Source organism: Mastigoproctus giganteus, chromosome 4 (genome assembly GCF_048544385.1).
Source record: "Mastigoproctus giganteus isolate SK-2022 chromosome 4, ASM4854438v1, whole genome shotgun sequence".
NCBI classification, from domain to species: Eukaryota; Metazoa; Arthropoda; class Arachnida; order Uropygi; family Thelyphonidae; genus Mastigoproctus; species Mastigoproctus giganteus.
In genome coordinates this window covers 35,253,967-35,270,228 of record NC_143578.1, presented here as the reverse complement: position 1 = coordinate 35,270,228, position 16,262 = coordinate 35,253,967, and the positions used below count along the sequence as shown (strand labels likewise).

Below are 16,262 nucleotides of genomic sequence, written 5' to 3'. Positions count from 1 at the left end.
TACCCTTTCCGCTGTTATGTTATTTGTTATTTGGTTTTTAGGAGCATTAGCAACTAAGGCCATATTGTTCCAGGATATGCGGTGGTTATTCCCTGACCTTTCCGCATTCTCCGTATTTGGTGGTGACGGGCTCGAACCTCGGTTTAATCAAGAAGCGTGTGCTACGCACTGCTGCTCCTTCCCACCTGGCTACGGAGGCGCCTACCCTTTCCGCATCCTCCATATTTGGTGGACACAGGCTCGAACCCCGGTCTAATCAAGAAGTGTGTGCTACGCACTGCTGCTCCTGCCCACCTGGCTACGGAGGCGCCGCATAACATGCAAATTGGAATGTGGCCAAATAATACTACACACATCACACAAGAAAATCATACAAACTGACACACCACAGTAAACTCTTTAAAATAGATCACCCTCAGGGATTGAGAGGTACCAAAAAAATTTTCCAGAACTCACAAAGGCATATTTATTGGTTGAGCAGTTTTAAAGAGAACATTTCAGTAACTATCAAACATAAATGGCTAAACTTATTTACATATATAATCTTTTTTTGGAGCTGGCAAGATTTTAACTGTATAGATTTAACTGTAATATAACAGTCTTAATTCTTCAGCAAAACAAACTTGTCTTTGTAATAAGTTGCTGTGATAGCGCACTACTTTCAGCAGATAGCTTTAGATATATTACAACTTTAAGAACCAATTTCTTATACCATGGCAGTTGATGTTGAATTTTTTTGATTGTTTTTGTTTGCTTGTTGTCACTAGATGACTAAAGTCCTGAAACAGGCTGTCATAGCAGTCTCATCTTTTAAAGAAATGGTGAGTTAACCTCTTGGGCAGACCATCTGTTTGAAAATAATGCAATACTAGGGTAATTCATTGCAAAGGCAAATTTTATCTGCTGTGAGAATTAAGACCATTGAATTATATATGCAGTTTAAATCTTGCTGGCTGCAAAAATAGATTAAAGAATAAAGATAGTCCTGCCAATATCTTATAAAGAAAGAAATATCACTCTTTTTTGCATGTATTCTTAAAGACAAATCCGATCATTGATATCAGTGCCAGATTTCTTTCTTAATATTCCTAGATTGTAAAATGTGCCAGATTTTAAAGAATTCCATATTTTAAAGGTGCCAGATTTTAGTGTTAACTATATAACCACAACAGTTGCTCCTGACCAATCTACCAATAAAAGTGACACAGTTACGGGAGACTTCATTGTTTGATAATATTGTTAAATTCATTTTTTAGCATTAGTAGAGGCATTTGATGCAAGAAAGCAAGCTTATGCAGCATCAGCCAAAAAAAAAAAAAAAAAAAAACCCACTTCCACTTCACCCCTCTGTTCGTTCAAAATACCTGTCCAGCTGAGCCTTAAACTTATTTAGGCTATCAACCTCCACCACAAGGGATGGCAGTCTGTTCCACCAACCAACCACCCGCTGGCTAAAGGCAAATTTCCGCACGTCTATCCTACATCTGTCTTTCCTCAATTTGAATTTATGCCCTCTCAGGTGATTTTTCTGAGCTAGAGGAAGAATCCCATCAGCATTGAGCATGCTTAAACCATTCAAGGCTTTATACACCTCTATCAGATCACCTCGCTGGTGCCTAGTCTCCAGACACTGTAATTTGCAAAACTTAAGCCTTTCTTCGTAAGAGCACCCCTTTGTTCCATTCACTAATCTTGTTGCCCTTCTCTGTACTCGTTCCAGCAGCTCTACATCCTTCTTGAAATGAGGCCTCCAGACCTGTATACAGTACTCTAGGTGTGGCCTGACCATTGCCTTATACAATGGAATAATCACCTCCTTATCCCTGCTGGAAAAATTCCTGTATATCATTGACAATACTCCATGAGCTACTCTTGCAGCCCGTCTGCACTGCTCAGAGAACTTCATATCTGCCTGCACAACCACCCCCAAGTCCCTTTCATTCTCTACCACTGTCAGTGTAGTACCACAGAGTTGATAAGTTGCTCTGGGGTTGCTGTTTCCCATGTGTAGTACTTTACATTTGTCAATGTTAAACTTCATTTGCCACCTCTCAGCCCATCTGCTCAACCTTTCCAGATCCTGTTGCAGCAGCATAGTGTCAGTAGTGTCCTTGACAACCCTGCCAACCTTTGTATCATCTGCAAACTTGGACATTAAGCTTGATATACCCTCATCAATATCATTTATAAATACAGAAAACAATAATGGACCCAACACTGAGCCCTGAGGGACTCCACTAATAACGTTAGTCCACGATGAGCAGTGTCCATTGATTACCACTCTCTGTCTTCTCCCCCTCAACCACCCCTTTATCCATAGCAGCAATTTGCCTCCAATGTCACACTGCTCCAATTTGTGTAGCAGTCTTCCATGTGCAACAGTATCAAAAGCCTTTCTAAGATCCAAGTATATAATATCAAAGTTATTCCCTGCATCCAGTTCTTTTGTGACTGCATCATAGTATCCAATCAAGTTGGTCAGGCAAGACTTCCCTTTAACAAAACCATGCTGTGTCTGAGCTATAACTGAAGTCTTGTCTAAATGATCCTGCAGTGCTTCTTTAACCAGTGCCTCCATTAATTTTCCTGGAACAGAAGTTAAGCTCACAGGTCTATAATTACTTGTGTCAGCCTTTGATCCTCCTTTGTGAATTGGGGTCACATTTGCACATTTCCAGTCTATGGGTACCTCCCCTGAGTCCAAGGAAGCTCTCATAATTATGGCTAAGGGTTTGCTTACTTCCTTTGCTGCCTCCTTTAATATAACTGGATAGATCCCATCCACCCCGGGTGCCTTTCTTGTGTTTATCTTCAACAGTTTCTCCTCCACTTTACTCCCAGTTATTTCAAGATTCCGTAGCTTACTGCTAGAGTTGAATACACCTCTGGCATTCCCCTCGCTGAATAACTCCTCATGTGTGAATGTCGATGCAAAATATTCATTTAGTTTGTTAGCTACCTGAGCAGGATCATCAACAGTTGACCCATCAATATCAAGTGGACCAATCTGATTCATCCCCTTCCTTCTAGAGTTTACATAAGTAAAGAACTCTTTGCTGTTTTTCTTTGCATCCCTTGCCAAGGATTTCTCGTAATCTGCCTTCGCCTGCCTAACCTCCTTTGTAACTTGGTTGCATATCAACTTGTATCTATCATAGGCTTCTGTGTCATGTGTTAATTTATATGTATCCCATGCATTTTTCTTCTCTGCCATATGCCTCATTAGTTCATCTGACATCCATTTTGGCCTAAACCTTGAACAATATTTCTTAGTTGGTATGTAAAGCCTAGTAGCTTCCAAGATAAGTTCTTTGAATGCTTCCCATTTTGAATTTGCTGTTGGTAACATCATCAGTTGGTCCCACTGTATAGAATTTAAATACTGTCTCAGTCCATAATCAGTTGATTTTTTTTTGTTTTTACTAAACAACAGCAAAACATCAAGATATATGTTGCTAATTAGTTGAAATAAAACATATGACTTTTGTTCAACCTTTAAAACATTACACAAAAAAATCAGTACCAAGTCCACCAGACTCTTCTGTGGAAAAATAATTTTACAAGGTAGAAATTCTATTTATTACAAAAGTTAAGAAATACAGTTAAGAAATTATATTATTGACACTATTAAAGAAAAGCGTTTAACATGGTATGGTTTCTTGCATCCATGTAAAATGGATGCAAGAAACCAGATATCCAAAGGCTATCCTGGAATGGATACCTACTGGAAGAAGGAGAAGAGGAAGGTCTAGGAGGACATGGATGAATGGAGTAAGGGAGTGCATGACAGCCCAAGGCTTAACCAACCAAGACACCTTGAACCGCACTTTATGGCAGGAAAAAATTCCTACCAAAAAATAACTTATAGGCCAAGAAAACCCATTGTAAATGGAAACACTCCTCTTGAAGAAGAAGAAGAAGAAGAAATACAGACATTTAAAATATAAATTTCCCCGCAGATAATGATTTTGCGCTAGGCATTATAATTCAATAAATTTTATTCATGCTACTTACATTATGGGTCTAGTTGCAAGGCTTCATGGAACATGTCAAAACACCAGTAAAACCAGGTCCATAACATAAGCAGTCTGAATAAAATAAACTTATCCTAAATAGAATGCCTAATGTGAGAAGTCAACTATCAGTATACTTCTTTATGGTTTAGAATTTGCATTGAACTTATTTGAATAAAATAAAGCTGTATTACCCTCTAATAAGTTACTTCATCCACTTGGTTTAATGCAAATAAATAGTCCAATAATTTAAAATGATAACAGAAATTTCATTTGCCTGTTTACAAGGGATATTTAGAAAGTTTCTTGTCTAATATAGATAGAATGAAACAGTCTGGAAAGGAATCAACTTTTATTCAACATAAATCATCTCTAAGGGCTACACACTTTATGCAAAAGTCCCTTATCATTTCCAGATTCCTTTACATAGAACCCATTATCTTGGTAATCTAAGTACTCCTCAACTGTATGAATAATATTATAGTCCAAAAGTGTAATAAGATGTAATCTGAAGGGACCATATTTGGAGAACACGGTGAGTATGATAACAATACACACCCACCCTGTTCTTAAAATAGGGTGGGTATGATAACAGTACACAACCTAAATCACTGATTTTCTCCAAGGCAGCCCAAAGCCTTGTAGCAGCAAGTGCCATCATGCAGGAAGAGGATTTCCCATAAGAGTCCAACTTTCATATTTTAATTGCTCATGAAATTTCAATAACAAAGAAGAATAATACAGGTAACCCTCGTATAACACGGTAGTTTGGTTCCTACAAAATCTTGTAATGCGAAACTGTGTTATACAGAACTAAGAACCAGTACAAAAAGAAGGTTACGTTCCAAAAGGTAACAAAAATACACTTTTTTTTTTTTTTAATAACTATCAGCAACTTAATTTTACAGTAGTAATAACTTAATATTTTAACTTTATTTTTATAATAGTAGTAATTTAAATAGTAATAACTGAACAAACATCTTACCTTACAAACTGTGATACTTATATGTCAGATAATGTACTGTGATACTTATATGTCAGATAATTTTCTTCCTCTTCATTGCTGCTAAACACAATCTCTTCTGCAGCATCTAGATTTCACGTACCTTCTGCTCTCTGTCACAATCTGCATGCTTCAAAGTCATGATTTTTTATGGTCTCAAACAAGCACAAGTTCAACAGCACAGAACCTAACCTAGGGATCTCCCAACAAAATACTGTGGACCCCCGCTTTAAAGATATAATGTACAAATTTAACTTTATTACCTTATCAATTAACAAAGTTAAATGATACGTAAAAATCGAAAGAATATTTTCCAGTTAGCATAATAAAAATAAATTTACACTTACATACATAGCTTAATTAATACATACTGTAATATGTACATACTAACTAACTGATATTTCTGTTCACTGACTTTTTTTTTTGTAAAATTTAAAACAGTAAAAATGATAAGCAATTAATAACAAAGAACTCGGCACGCACAAGTTGCAACAAACACGATATGGAGTAATGAGTTTCTGAAAATTTATTAATGTTTTTATATGATTGAATATTTCATGGAAGGGGAAACACATTTCACCATAATAATGCGAAAATCTACAGAATTCCAGCTATCGGTACTATAACAAATGCAAGAAGATCAAGTTTCCTACCCATTTATAATTGATTACGCTAACAGAAAAGATCAATAAACTGGAAATCGGAAATTGTTTTTATTGTTTTATGGTAGTAACCTCCAGAAATGTGCTTTAGAAAAATATCACGAAAGCGATAACGACTAGCGAGTGAACAGCGGGGATTCACAAAAAGGAATGGAAACGTTGAAAATTACATCTAACATAATAGCAGGGTTTTCCCAGCACAAAAGCTCAAAATACAGTGTTATGCGAGATTTCCCGTAATTCTCAAACCATGTTAGAGCGAAACCATGTTGTAGAAGTACCGTGTTATACGGGAGTTGACTGTATTTAACCACAACAGATTTACTCTTCTAAAGGTAATCAATATTTATCACTTCTTTGTCCCAAAAATTTGGTACCCATCATCATCAATAGCTAATAGCACCCTTTAAAATTTCTTGTAATGAGGAGTTTCTTTATGCTATGGGCTGCTGTTTGGTCTCTAGGCTTAAGTAATGAATCCGAATGTAACTTGGATTCATAGTAACGAATCTACGTTACATCTGTGGTGTTTGAATCTGGGGCAAATTTCACAAGAATTGTCTTTGCACAAATGACTGAGGACCAAATGCTGAGCAAAAATGAGATGCCATGTTTTTGTGCAACATTAGATGCTATGCTTATTTACTTGTGATTTATTATAAACTAAGAATTTTCCAGATGATGGTTAATAATAATACAATATTCAGTTGAAATTTAAGCTGTTCGTAAGAGGTTTTACACCGACCGGGCTAGCCAGGTGGGTAAAGTGCCTGCCTGGCAACCCAAAGGTTGTGGGTTCGAATCCCGCCTTGGGCTTGGATCAGAGTAAAATGCAAAAACTTTGAGAGATGCATTATGACCACAGAAGCCGATGCACCAACAACTAACAAAAAATTAAAAATAACAATACAACAAAAAAAAAAAAAAAAAAGAGAAAAGAAAAGACAAGACTAATGCACTATATGACCAAAAAGTATTCAAAGAGACACATACACAAATAGCTGCACAAAGGCTTTTAATTCAAAAACTTAATAAATAGTAGGGCCATCTCTGGCCTATATGACAGCCTCAATCCTCCTGGGCACTTTCTACCAACTTCCAGTATATGCAGCCAAACTTCGCCTGCATCTTTCTACAAATCTGCTGCCAGGGCTAGTTTGGAAGGTCATTTTGGCTGCAGCCAAAAATGGTGACCAAAATTTCCCAAAAGATATTCAAAGGGGTTGAAGTCTAGGGCCTGAGCTGGCTAATTTAACTTTGTGACATCACTGACCACAAACCAATCCTATATGACCCTCTCAGCATCGGCATTGTCACACTGATGCTGAGCAGACCCATTTCCATAATACTGTCTATTTCTACATAACTGTCCAAAACAACCAAGGAAATCATTAACTACATGGTTTCAGGCACCACCATCAATGGATCCCAGTCTAAACCATTTGAAGCAGCCTCATACTATTAGACTTCTTCCACCAAAATTCATGGTCAATATGATACACTGCAACAGGAAGTGTCTCCACAGCATTGGTATGAAATGCTTCATTTCATCCCACAGCATCGTAGTGAGATCCATCATGCCATAGCACTTTCTTACATTGGTCTAAAGACCATCAAGAACGATGCCATTTTCAATGGTGGCTACAATATTGGATGTTCCTGTGGCTTCTTGGACCTGTTCCATAATATCCTCCACAGACAATCCTCTTTGTGGTCCATGAGTTTGTGAGGGCATTCATCCCTTTTTTTTGTTGAGGTATCACCTATGGTCTTGGATCTTTGAATAACATCTGCCACAGTAGATTTTCAGAGAATCAAATGAGTCACAACTGTGTACACAGAAACTATAAGTAGCATCCAACCTCCATACCACGTTGAAAGTCAGCAAGTTCCAACCCACGACTCATACTGGCTTCTAATGTACTGCTTCTGCATAGGCAGACTCATGAAATTTATACTGGCATGAATAAACCAATACCTATATGTAGAGGAACTTCTAGCACAGTACATAATATTCATGCAGGAGGGTTTGAATACTTCTGATCATATAGTATAGTATTTAAGCAAAAATTAGCAATATTCTAAAAGGTAACTATACATCTTACCTAATAAGGGTAGATGGTCTCTATATACTGTCCCACCTTTGGCATCATTTACAACTTTCAGATCCGCCTTAAAAACAGATGAAAGAAAAAACATAATAAGCAGAAGTCCAAATAAGAGAGTGAGTGTAAGTGACTGTATATAGCAAATCTACTGTATTTCACATGTACGAGTCAGAAAAAAAGGTTAAATTAACTTCTTATATGCGTCTTGCCCAATAATATATAATGCTTACTAATACATAAAAGACAATAATAAATAATGCAGATTTTTAAAATAGTTAATAAAAATAAATGCTCATAAGAGAGAAAAATTATTTCAGCAATCAGGAATTTAGTGAGAGATACAAAATAAAGAGACCTCTTCTAATTAAAAATTATTATTTTACCTTATTATTAAACCTCATTTATTTCTTCACACATCCACATCTGTTTAAATATTCTACTTATATTAAACCATCATTACCTCACCCCAAATCTATCACATAACCAGTGCATTCAGATCACAACGTTAATAAAAGTCAATCCTGCCAAACTATCAGCCTTCCATTCTCCTATTTGTCTATTATATTCTCTTTCCATGCTATCCCACTTCTATTGCACTTTTAGCCCTAGGCAGAATAAGCCACTCTTGGAGCCATCAATCCAATTTCCTCCTGGTCTACCTCTGAGCCTATTACTATTCATTTTTGTTTCAAAAATTGTTTAGTAATCTCCCTTCTCACATCCTTTCTACATGCCCTTACCACCACCTTAAGTTTTCTTCATTTATGTTTCATTGTTTATTTGTTACCCCAAGATTTTTTCTTATTTTCTCTTCATAATATAGAATTCTCCATGTCTCCATTTACCAGCTCCATTTGTTTATTTTTCTTAAAACTCTCATTTCTGAAAATTCTAATTTTTAATCAATTCCTTTACTTCTGACCCAGTTCTCAGCTTCATAGGTTAAAATAAGCCGGAACACCATGATATATCCAGTTAATTTTGATTTTTGACCTTCTCTTTCACTATATATGCATTTATTTAACTTGCTTCCCATACTTTGCACTTTACTTATTCCATTGTTTATTTCTATGTACAGTCTGCTATCTTCATTAAAGACTATTTCTAGACATACAAAATTATAAACTTGTTCCAAAATTTTGTAGTGTATGATTTCAATTTTTCTTGTTCCTTCCAACATTCATAACTTTTGTTTTGTGTAACTGATTTTCATGTAACGTTTTCTATGGCCTTTATCTATTCTGAAATTGTTGAAGATCTTGTGAGCTACTAATTTAATATCACAATATCATTTGCATATAATAAGGTTCCAATTTTTACATCTCCAACACTAAACTGTGTGAATACCTTGCATTCTCTTATTAAATGGAAATTATAAAAAGAAGGGACAATAAGGTGCAGCCCTGCTTCACTTCAAGTTTAACATTAAACTACTTTCCAGGGCTTCCTTCAATCCACACTGCAAATTTTCCAAACTGTTTATTTCCCTTAAAAGATTATCCTTGATGCCATATTTTTATAAAACTTTCAGCAGGTTTCAAAGTATTCAGTGCTTTCAACAACTTATCTACTTTGATTATGAATATTCTTGATACAGGTCCAGCTCAATACAGTGAAGTACAGAAGAACAGAAAATATTTAAAGTAGTCCACTTAAAGGAAAACACATAACACATGTCATGAACTAAAAGTTATTCATGGATGCATGAAAGCTGTATATGGTGATGCTGTCCCTCGTAAATATCAGATGACATTTTGGTCTAAGCATTTTCAATGAAGCTGAGAACCCACTGAAGTGTGATCCTGCTCTGGATGACCAACAGAAATAACAACTCTAGAGATGTGCCAAAAACTTGAAGACCTGATTATACAAGATAGATATGTTAAAGTGTCCATGAATGCCAAAAAATGTAATATTTCTGAGGGATTGGTGCTGACAATCTTCTATGGACACTTGGTCATGTCAAAGATCAATTCTCAATAGGTGCCAAGATTGCTCACACTGCTTCAGAAAAACAGTGCAGGGTCTGAAATTTGTGAGAATTTACACACGCATGATGCAGATACAGAAGAGTTTCTTTCAAAGTTGTACATGGTAATGAAATGTGGAATTATCACTGAGATTTGGAAATATTGGGAATGCAGGGATGATCACAATCTCAATGAAGCTGTACATGACTTTTTACAGAGGCCATAAGAGATTTTTTTTTCCAGATATTTCTTCTCTGCCCTCAAAATGGAGTATATGTAAATGGAGTATATGTATATGTAATAAGGGAATATATATTGAGGGGAAAAAAATTTTTTAAAATTAGGCTACACTGCTTCTTTATTACAAAGGTAGATAACTTTTTCAGTGACTCTTGTACTTTATCATGTGCTTTTGTAATATCAATAAATCTTAAATGCAGGTTCTCTTTGTTTCCATTACTTTCCTATAATGTGTTTCAATGTGTCTAAGTCCAATCTTTTGGAACTTATCCTCTGGAAAACGACCCAAGGATAATTTCATATAACTATTCTTCATGTGACACTATTCTTCTAGCTTCAGCATTTCAGGTCTAATTTCATCTACACCTGCTGCTTTCCTGTCTTGGCATTTTTTGAGACTTTTCTACTTCAATAACAGAGACAGGATCCAAAATTTCCTCCATTTCAATCTGTTTTCTCTTCTTCAATAATGCCTTCAGTTTCTTTGTTTAGCAAATCAAAGTATTTACTCCATACTTCTAAAATAACTGCCTTTCTTCTTTTCTGTTTTAGCTTCATCTGGGTATTTTAACTAGATATCAAAACATTTTTTGTCTTCCTGATACTTTTTTTCAATACTTCTCCCTAAATCGTCCTCAATTTTTCTTTAGCTTCTTTTGCACGTACCTTAGCCCACTTCCACATTTCTTTACATTCCAATAAGAATTTATTAATTTATTCAACAAAAATTTCTTATAATAATTTTTTTCTTTTCTCTAACTGCTTCTAACTTCTTTGGTCTACCACAGCATTCTGAATTTCCTGTCTTTACAGACCTTTTGTGATTCCACTAACATTCTCTTAGAGTTTTGCCATTTTTCATCTAAAGTGACATTAGTATAAGGAATGCTATATTATCTTTTTGCAAGAAAGTTTCTATAGTCAGTGGGTGTTGGTAAACTTGAGGGCTTTTTCAATTTTTGTCTGTTTTAATGCTTCCTTATAATTTTGACAATAATCATAATTTTTTAACTGCCAGCACTATATGCTGTTGAAGGGTAAATTATTTGAGCATGTCTGTCACACATTTCAATCACTGATGATTTATTTTATATGGCTTACATATATACAGATTTGGTCAATGGAACATCTTCCAGGAATTCAGACAGTACTGTGCAGATAAGCATTACCTAAATGGTAAGCAACATATGCTGATCAATTCCCAAAGACCTCTTGCTGATGACTTTTGCTTATATTGTGTAATGACTTCCTTTGTCCAGATGTGAAGATGATGTAACTTCAGCATTTCATCCCTTAAATCATGCTTCATATATGAATGTGGCCTTGGTCAGAAACCCTGGGCTGTGAGCAAAAGAATAAAGTATCCATTAGCACAGCACTTAGCAAAGAGTGATATCTATTGGAATCACTGCCCCACCCCAAACATGATAAAATACAGGTGATCCACACAAGAAGCCTGCCACATGAAACTAGAATCTGCTGCTACCTAGATCACTGTATATGCAGTTCATGATGCTCTTGTGTGCAGTACTTATGAACCAACCATCACGACCAACAGTTGCTAGAATGAAAAATCTTGTCATACAGTACATGATCCAAATGAAATGTGTGTGTGTGTGTGTGTGTGTGTGTGTGTGTGTGTGTGTGTGTGTGTGTGTGTGTGTGTGTGTGTGTGTGTTTTAATCATGTTGACTGGGGAGATACTTCTATGGACACTGCTGAATAGAACTTTCCTATATTGAAATGCCACTGTTCAAGGATCAGATCAGATGTACATCATCATACTTTTCAAATGTATTTAGCACATAATTTGCTGTGCTTATTGCAATGTACTAAAAACAATTTACCTCTTGCAATAGGCAGCAAAACTGAAATTAGTCATTACAACATGGATGGAAGAAAAGGTGAACAGTCACAACCCATTCAAACAACTTTGTAAAACCATAGTACAAAAGTGATGCATTTGATTCACATTTATTTTCTAAGGTTATTCAAATGCCTATATAGTCAGATGAATTAGTTCAAAAATTTAAAAAGGTTGAACAGAAATGCCCTATGGTTTGGATTTTCAAAGCAAAAAAAACAAAAAAAAAAAAAAAAAAAAAACAGTTAATATTGTTTTTATTCTATTTAAATAATTAGGAAAATAATTCCTCTAATTTGAAATACTGCTATTAACCATAAACAGGTAAAATTTCATAATAAAAATAACAATTTCAGATTAATAAACTGTAATACAGTTATGTTCTGTATGAATTTACCATTCCTTCAAATCCAACACGATAGAGATTTTTGGCACCATTGTCCCAAATTACATAAGCAGCACTACGTGGACTAGCTGCACTCCAATCCTGAATTTCGGTGACTTTGCCTCGACGTCCATTTCCTCCATCTTGATCCTCCCATTGCCAATCAACTCCCCGCACTACTCGAGCACCAGGAAATATGCCTCTTATAGCAATTTTCTTACTTTTTCTTCGAGGTTCCATTAAAACTCTAGAAAATATGTACACAAAAAAAATTAATAAAAAAGACTAATATATTTTTTAAAATATTAACAAAAATTACTTCAAAGGCAACACTTCAATTTTGGAATGAGATATGGATTGTGAAGGCAAGGGACAACTAAAAATTAAAAGTATCTCAGATATAATTCCTCATACTTGGCCAGCCATTTCAAAACTGAACCAGCAACGATATGAATAAAGTTTAAAAAAACTTAGGCAACCATCATAAAAGGAAATACATCAATATCAGAATATGCGGAGAGAGCATGTTAGAAGAATGATGAAAGATTACCAAAACAAGCTCTTAAATAAAAGCAAAGGGCAGAAATGACTGAGGCTGAATGATAAACCAGTTTTATATTGACTGAAAGATCAGGAACAGCACTAGAGCCTAACCCTTACAGGTTCATGATTATGATGAAGAATAAAAATTGTTACATATAAACATAATATTATCATTTTAATATATAAAACTGAGCATGTATGATGACTAAATAGTAATAAATGAAAATCATTTGAATATTCAGGAATACTAATTTGAATTGAAACTACAAAATTATAACTTCTATTCAAACTTCTTCTTATCAAAATGATATATGAGAAATCATTGAATTTATCATGATAAATTCACATCACTACAGTGGAGCCTGAATCTCACATGAAATTACACAAGGGAAATCAGAAATCTGTTTTGATAATTTTCTACTAATCACAGTAGAAACAAGAAATACATGTTATTTTTTAACTGTTATTAATATCGAAGGAAATAAGTAAAGTACATTACAAAAACATTGTGTGGATGAAACAAGTAAAGTTTTACAAAAGATTGAGTGAATATTACATTGTGGGTATGTGCAATGAAGTGAAAACAATTACTTTTATATATTATTAGTTAATTTGTAATTAATTGCTAACAAGACAATTAATTATTTACTTTTAACTTCTATTAATCGCAGAAAAAAAAATCAGTTAATTTAAGAAATAAAAATCTAAAGCTCTCAAAATGCACTACATACATTACTTAACTTGCTTTATTTTTACAAAAATCTGAAACATGACTGGTTAATGAAGATAATGAAAGTACAATACAATAACCGAGTAAAGTATTAATACATTACTCAAACAAAGTACAGTGAACTCCATATTTTCCGGGATAGATGGTAAAATAAAAATCCCAGATAATCGATTTCACGGTTAATCCAAAAATACAGTAAGTCCCCGACATACGTTCCAGGACTTCTTACGTAAGTCGAGTTTTACGTAACTAGGGAATGACTACTAAAATATTGCTCCTATATCCGTGATATGCCAAAATTACAAAAACCACATAATATCCTCAGAAGAATGAAGAAAAATAGTTATATATTTTTCAATTTTCTATTTTCTATTTTTTTTATTTATATATACACATTTCTTACATAAAATACAAAACAGTAGTAATCAATATAGAACTAGTATTAAAATATATACAAAATTTACATTAAGAAAAGAGAGTAAGGAGCAAATTCTTATAGATAGATGGATTAAGAGTAAAATCAATATTGTAGTTATTCAATACGTGAAGGAAATGGAACAGAGGACTACCAAGTAAGTGTGGAATACGAGGACCAGGCAGTGAGAAATTAATTTTATAACAAGAATTCAAATGGGGTATAGCGAAAGGCATTTGTGCAAGAAGAGATGGAGAATCGATAACAGAGTTTATGATATTGTAAACAAAAAAGAGATCCATGGAGTTGACATCTAGTGTGAAGATGAATGATTCTGAAGCGACCACAAAGAGTTCCATAATTTCGACGGTGAAAGGCAATGTGATTTCGATAGTGTAAGAATTTAATGGATTTAATTTGAATTCTCTCAAGTCTGTGAGAAAGATATTCCTGTTGTAGGAACCAGATAATAATCAAAAATGGGAAGTGCAAGCTGCTTGTAGCGAAGAATTACAACTTTGTCACTCTTGAAAACAGAGGAAGAATGCTTGATTAATCCAAGAACTTTAGAAGTCTGAGATATTACATAATCAACGTGGGAAGAGGGATGAAGGTCAGATCAAAATAGGACACCTAAATCCTTGAACGAATCATTACTTGCAATTAAAGAGTTTCCAATATAATAATCAGTAAGGATGGCGGGTCTAACTACATGATTCGAGTGAAAGCAACATAATTTACATTTTAATGGGTTTAGAAACAAGTTATTTTTATTGAGCCAGAGTGAGAGCGAATCAAGACTGGACTGGAGTTCATCTCTGTCAGTTGAAGAACGAATAACTTTGTAAAGTTTAATATCATCTGCATAGAGTTGCCACTCAACATAAACGGACTGAAATAAGGTTGACAGATCATTAGTAAAAACAATAAAGAAGAGCAGACCCAATGGTGAGCCTTGAGGAACACCTTGCGAAACAGTAAATGGAGTCGATGAAGTACCATCAATTATTACAGATAGTTTACAATAAGAAAGATTTCTAAGCAGTGAATCAAGCAAATCTAGTAAAGGGGATCGTAGACCATACGATGAAGCTTGAACAGCAAAAGATCAATATGGACAGAGTCAAATGCATGTGAAATATCAAGGAAAAGCGAATCAATTTGATTTTCTTTGTCCAAGTTAGTTTGTAGGAAATGAGAAAACAGGGCAAGATTTGAAACAGTTGATTTCCTAGGAAGAAAAGCATACTGATGATTATTGATAAAAGGGTGAAGATAGGAACTAAGATATTTATAAAGTAGGAGTTCAAAAATTATATATATATATATATATATATTTAATAACTACCGACTTATTAGGAACTTATTCTATTACCCTTACAGCTATTTCGAGAGATATCTATTAGTTGGCATTTCTATATGTTTTTTAAGCAGCATTTACAAAAATACAGAGGGCGCTGCATATATTAGAATTAATTATAGTGATTTAGTGTTTGTTTGTTATTTGGTTTTTAGGAGCATTAGCAACTAAGGCCATATTGCTCCGGGATATGCGGTGGTCATTTCCTGACCTTTCCGCATCTTCCGTATTTGGTGGTGACGGGCTCGAACCCCGGTCTAATCAAGAAGCGTGTGCTACGCACTGCTGCTCCTTCCCACCTGGCTACGGAGGCGCCTAGTGATTTAGTGATATTAACTACTTTTCCTAGGGGGGAATTCGGGCGGTAAGCATATATTCAACACGTGCCGATTCATTCTGGCTTTCGTACTTTTGCTTTACGGTGGTAAGCAGTTTTATTATATATATTTATTAGCTTACACTAAAGGACTTTACCTTGCTTGCCATAACCAGGATCCCTTACTATAAGGGACGGGAATTTATGCTCCCAGTTAAATCCAAAGTTAATTTATGATTTAACTTTTTCTATTCTTTTTAACTTTTGCTGTAAGATCCCTATTTTTCATATACCTCATGAACTATTAGAGTAATTCGAGGGGATTGAGGTACTATATCTATACTTTGACCTTTTCCGTTTGCCTTGGTTAGCTTATGCTTCTACTGTTACTTGGCAATTGCTGATTCTACCGTGATTATATACTACATACGTATAAGTCTAACTATAGATGGATCTCTTTCTATAATTTAAAATTTGGCTATCTGTCGGGCTAACAGTCATCTTGCCAGCTTACTACTAAATTGGGATATATCAACTTAAATATCTTATTGTAATGGATGGTTGTTATACATCTTTAATGTTATTTTATTCTACCTGGTTATCGTATGCTACCTGACTATCATTTGGACACAGTTAAGCTGGACGATGACTAC

At 34.9% G+C, this 16,262-nt stretch overlaps 1 protein-coding gene across 2 annotated transcripts in view; it reads right to left on the bottom strand.

Annotated features, from left to right (window-relative positions):
- Window positions 1–16,262, bottom strand: part of mib1 (E3 ubiquitin-protein ligase mind bomb 1) — a 501,099-nt gene that overhangs the window by 448,393 nt on the left and 36,444 nt on the right. For both annotated transcript variants that reach the window (XM_090372633.1, XM_090372634.1), the window contains exons 3-4: window positions 12,258–12,492; window positions 7,784–7,850 (exon numbers count right to left, since the gene is read on the bottom strand). In XM_090372633.1, coding sequence (XP_090228759.1) covers window positions 7,784–7,850; window positions 12,258–12,492 — 302 coding nt within the window. The remainder of the gene's footprint in view (window positions 1–7,783; window positions 7,851–12,257; window positions 12,493–16,262) is intronic.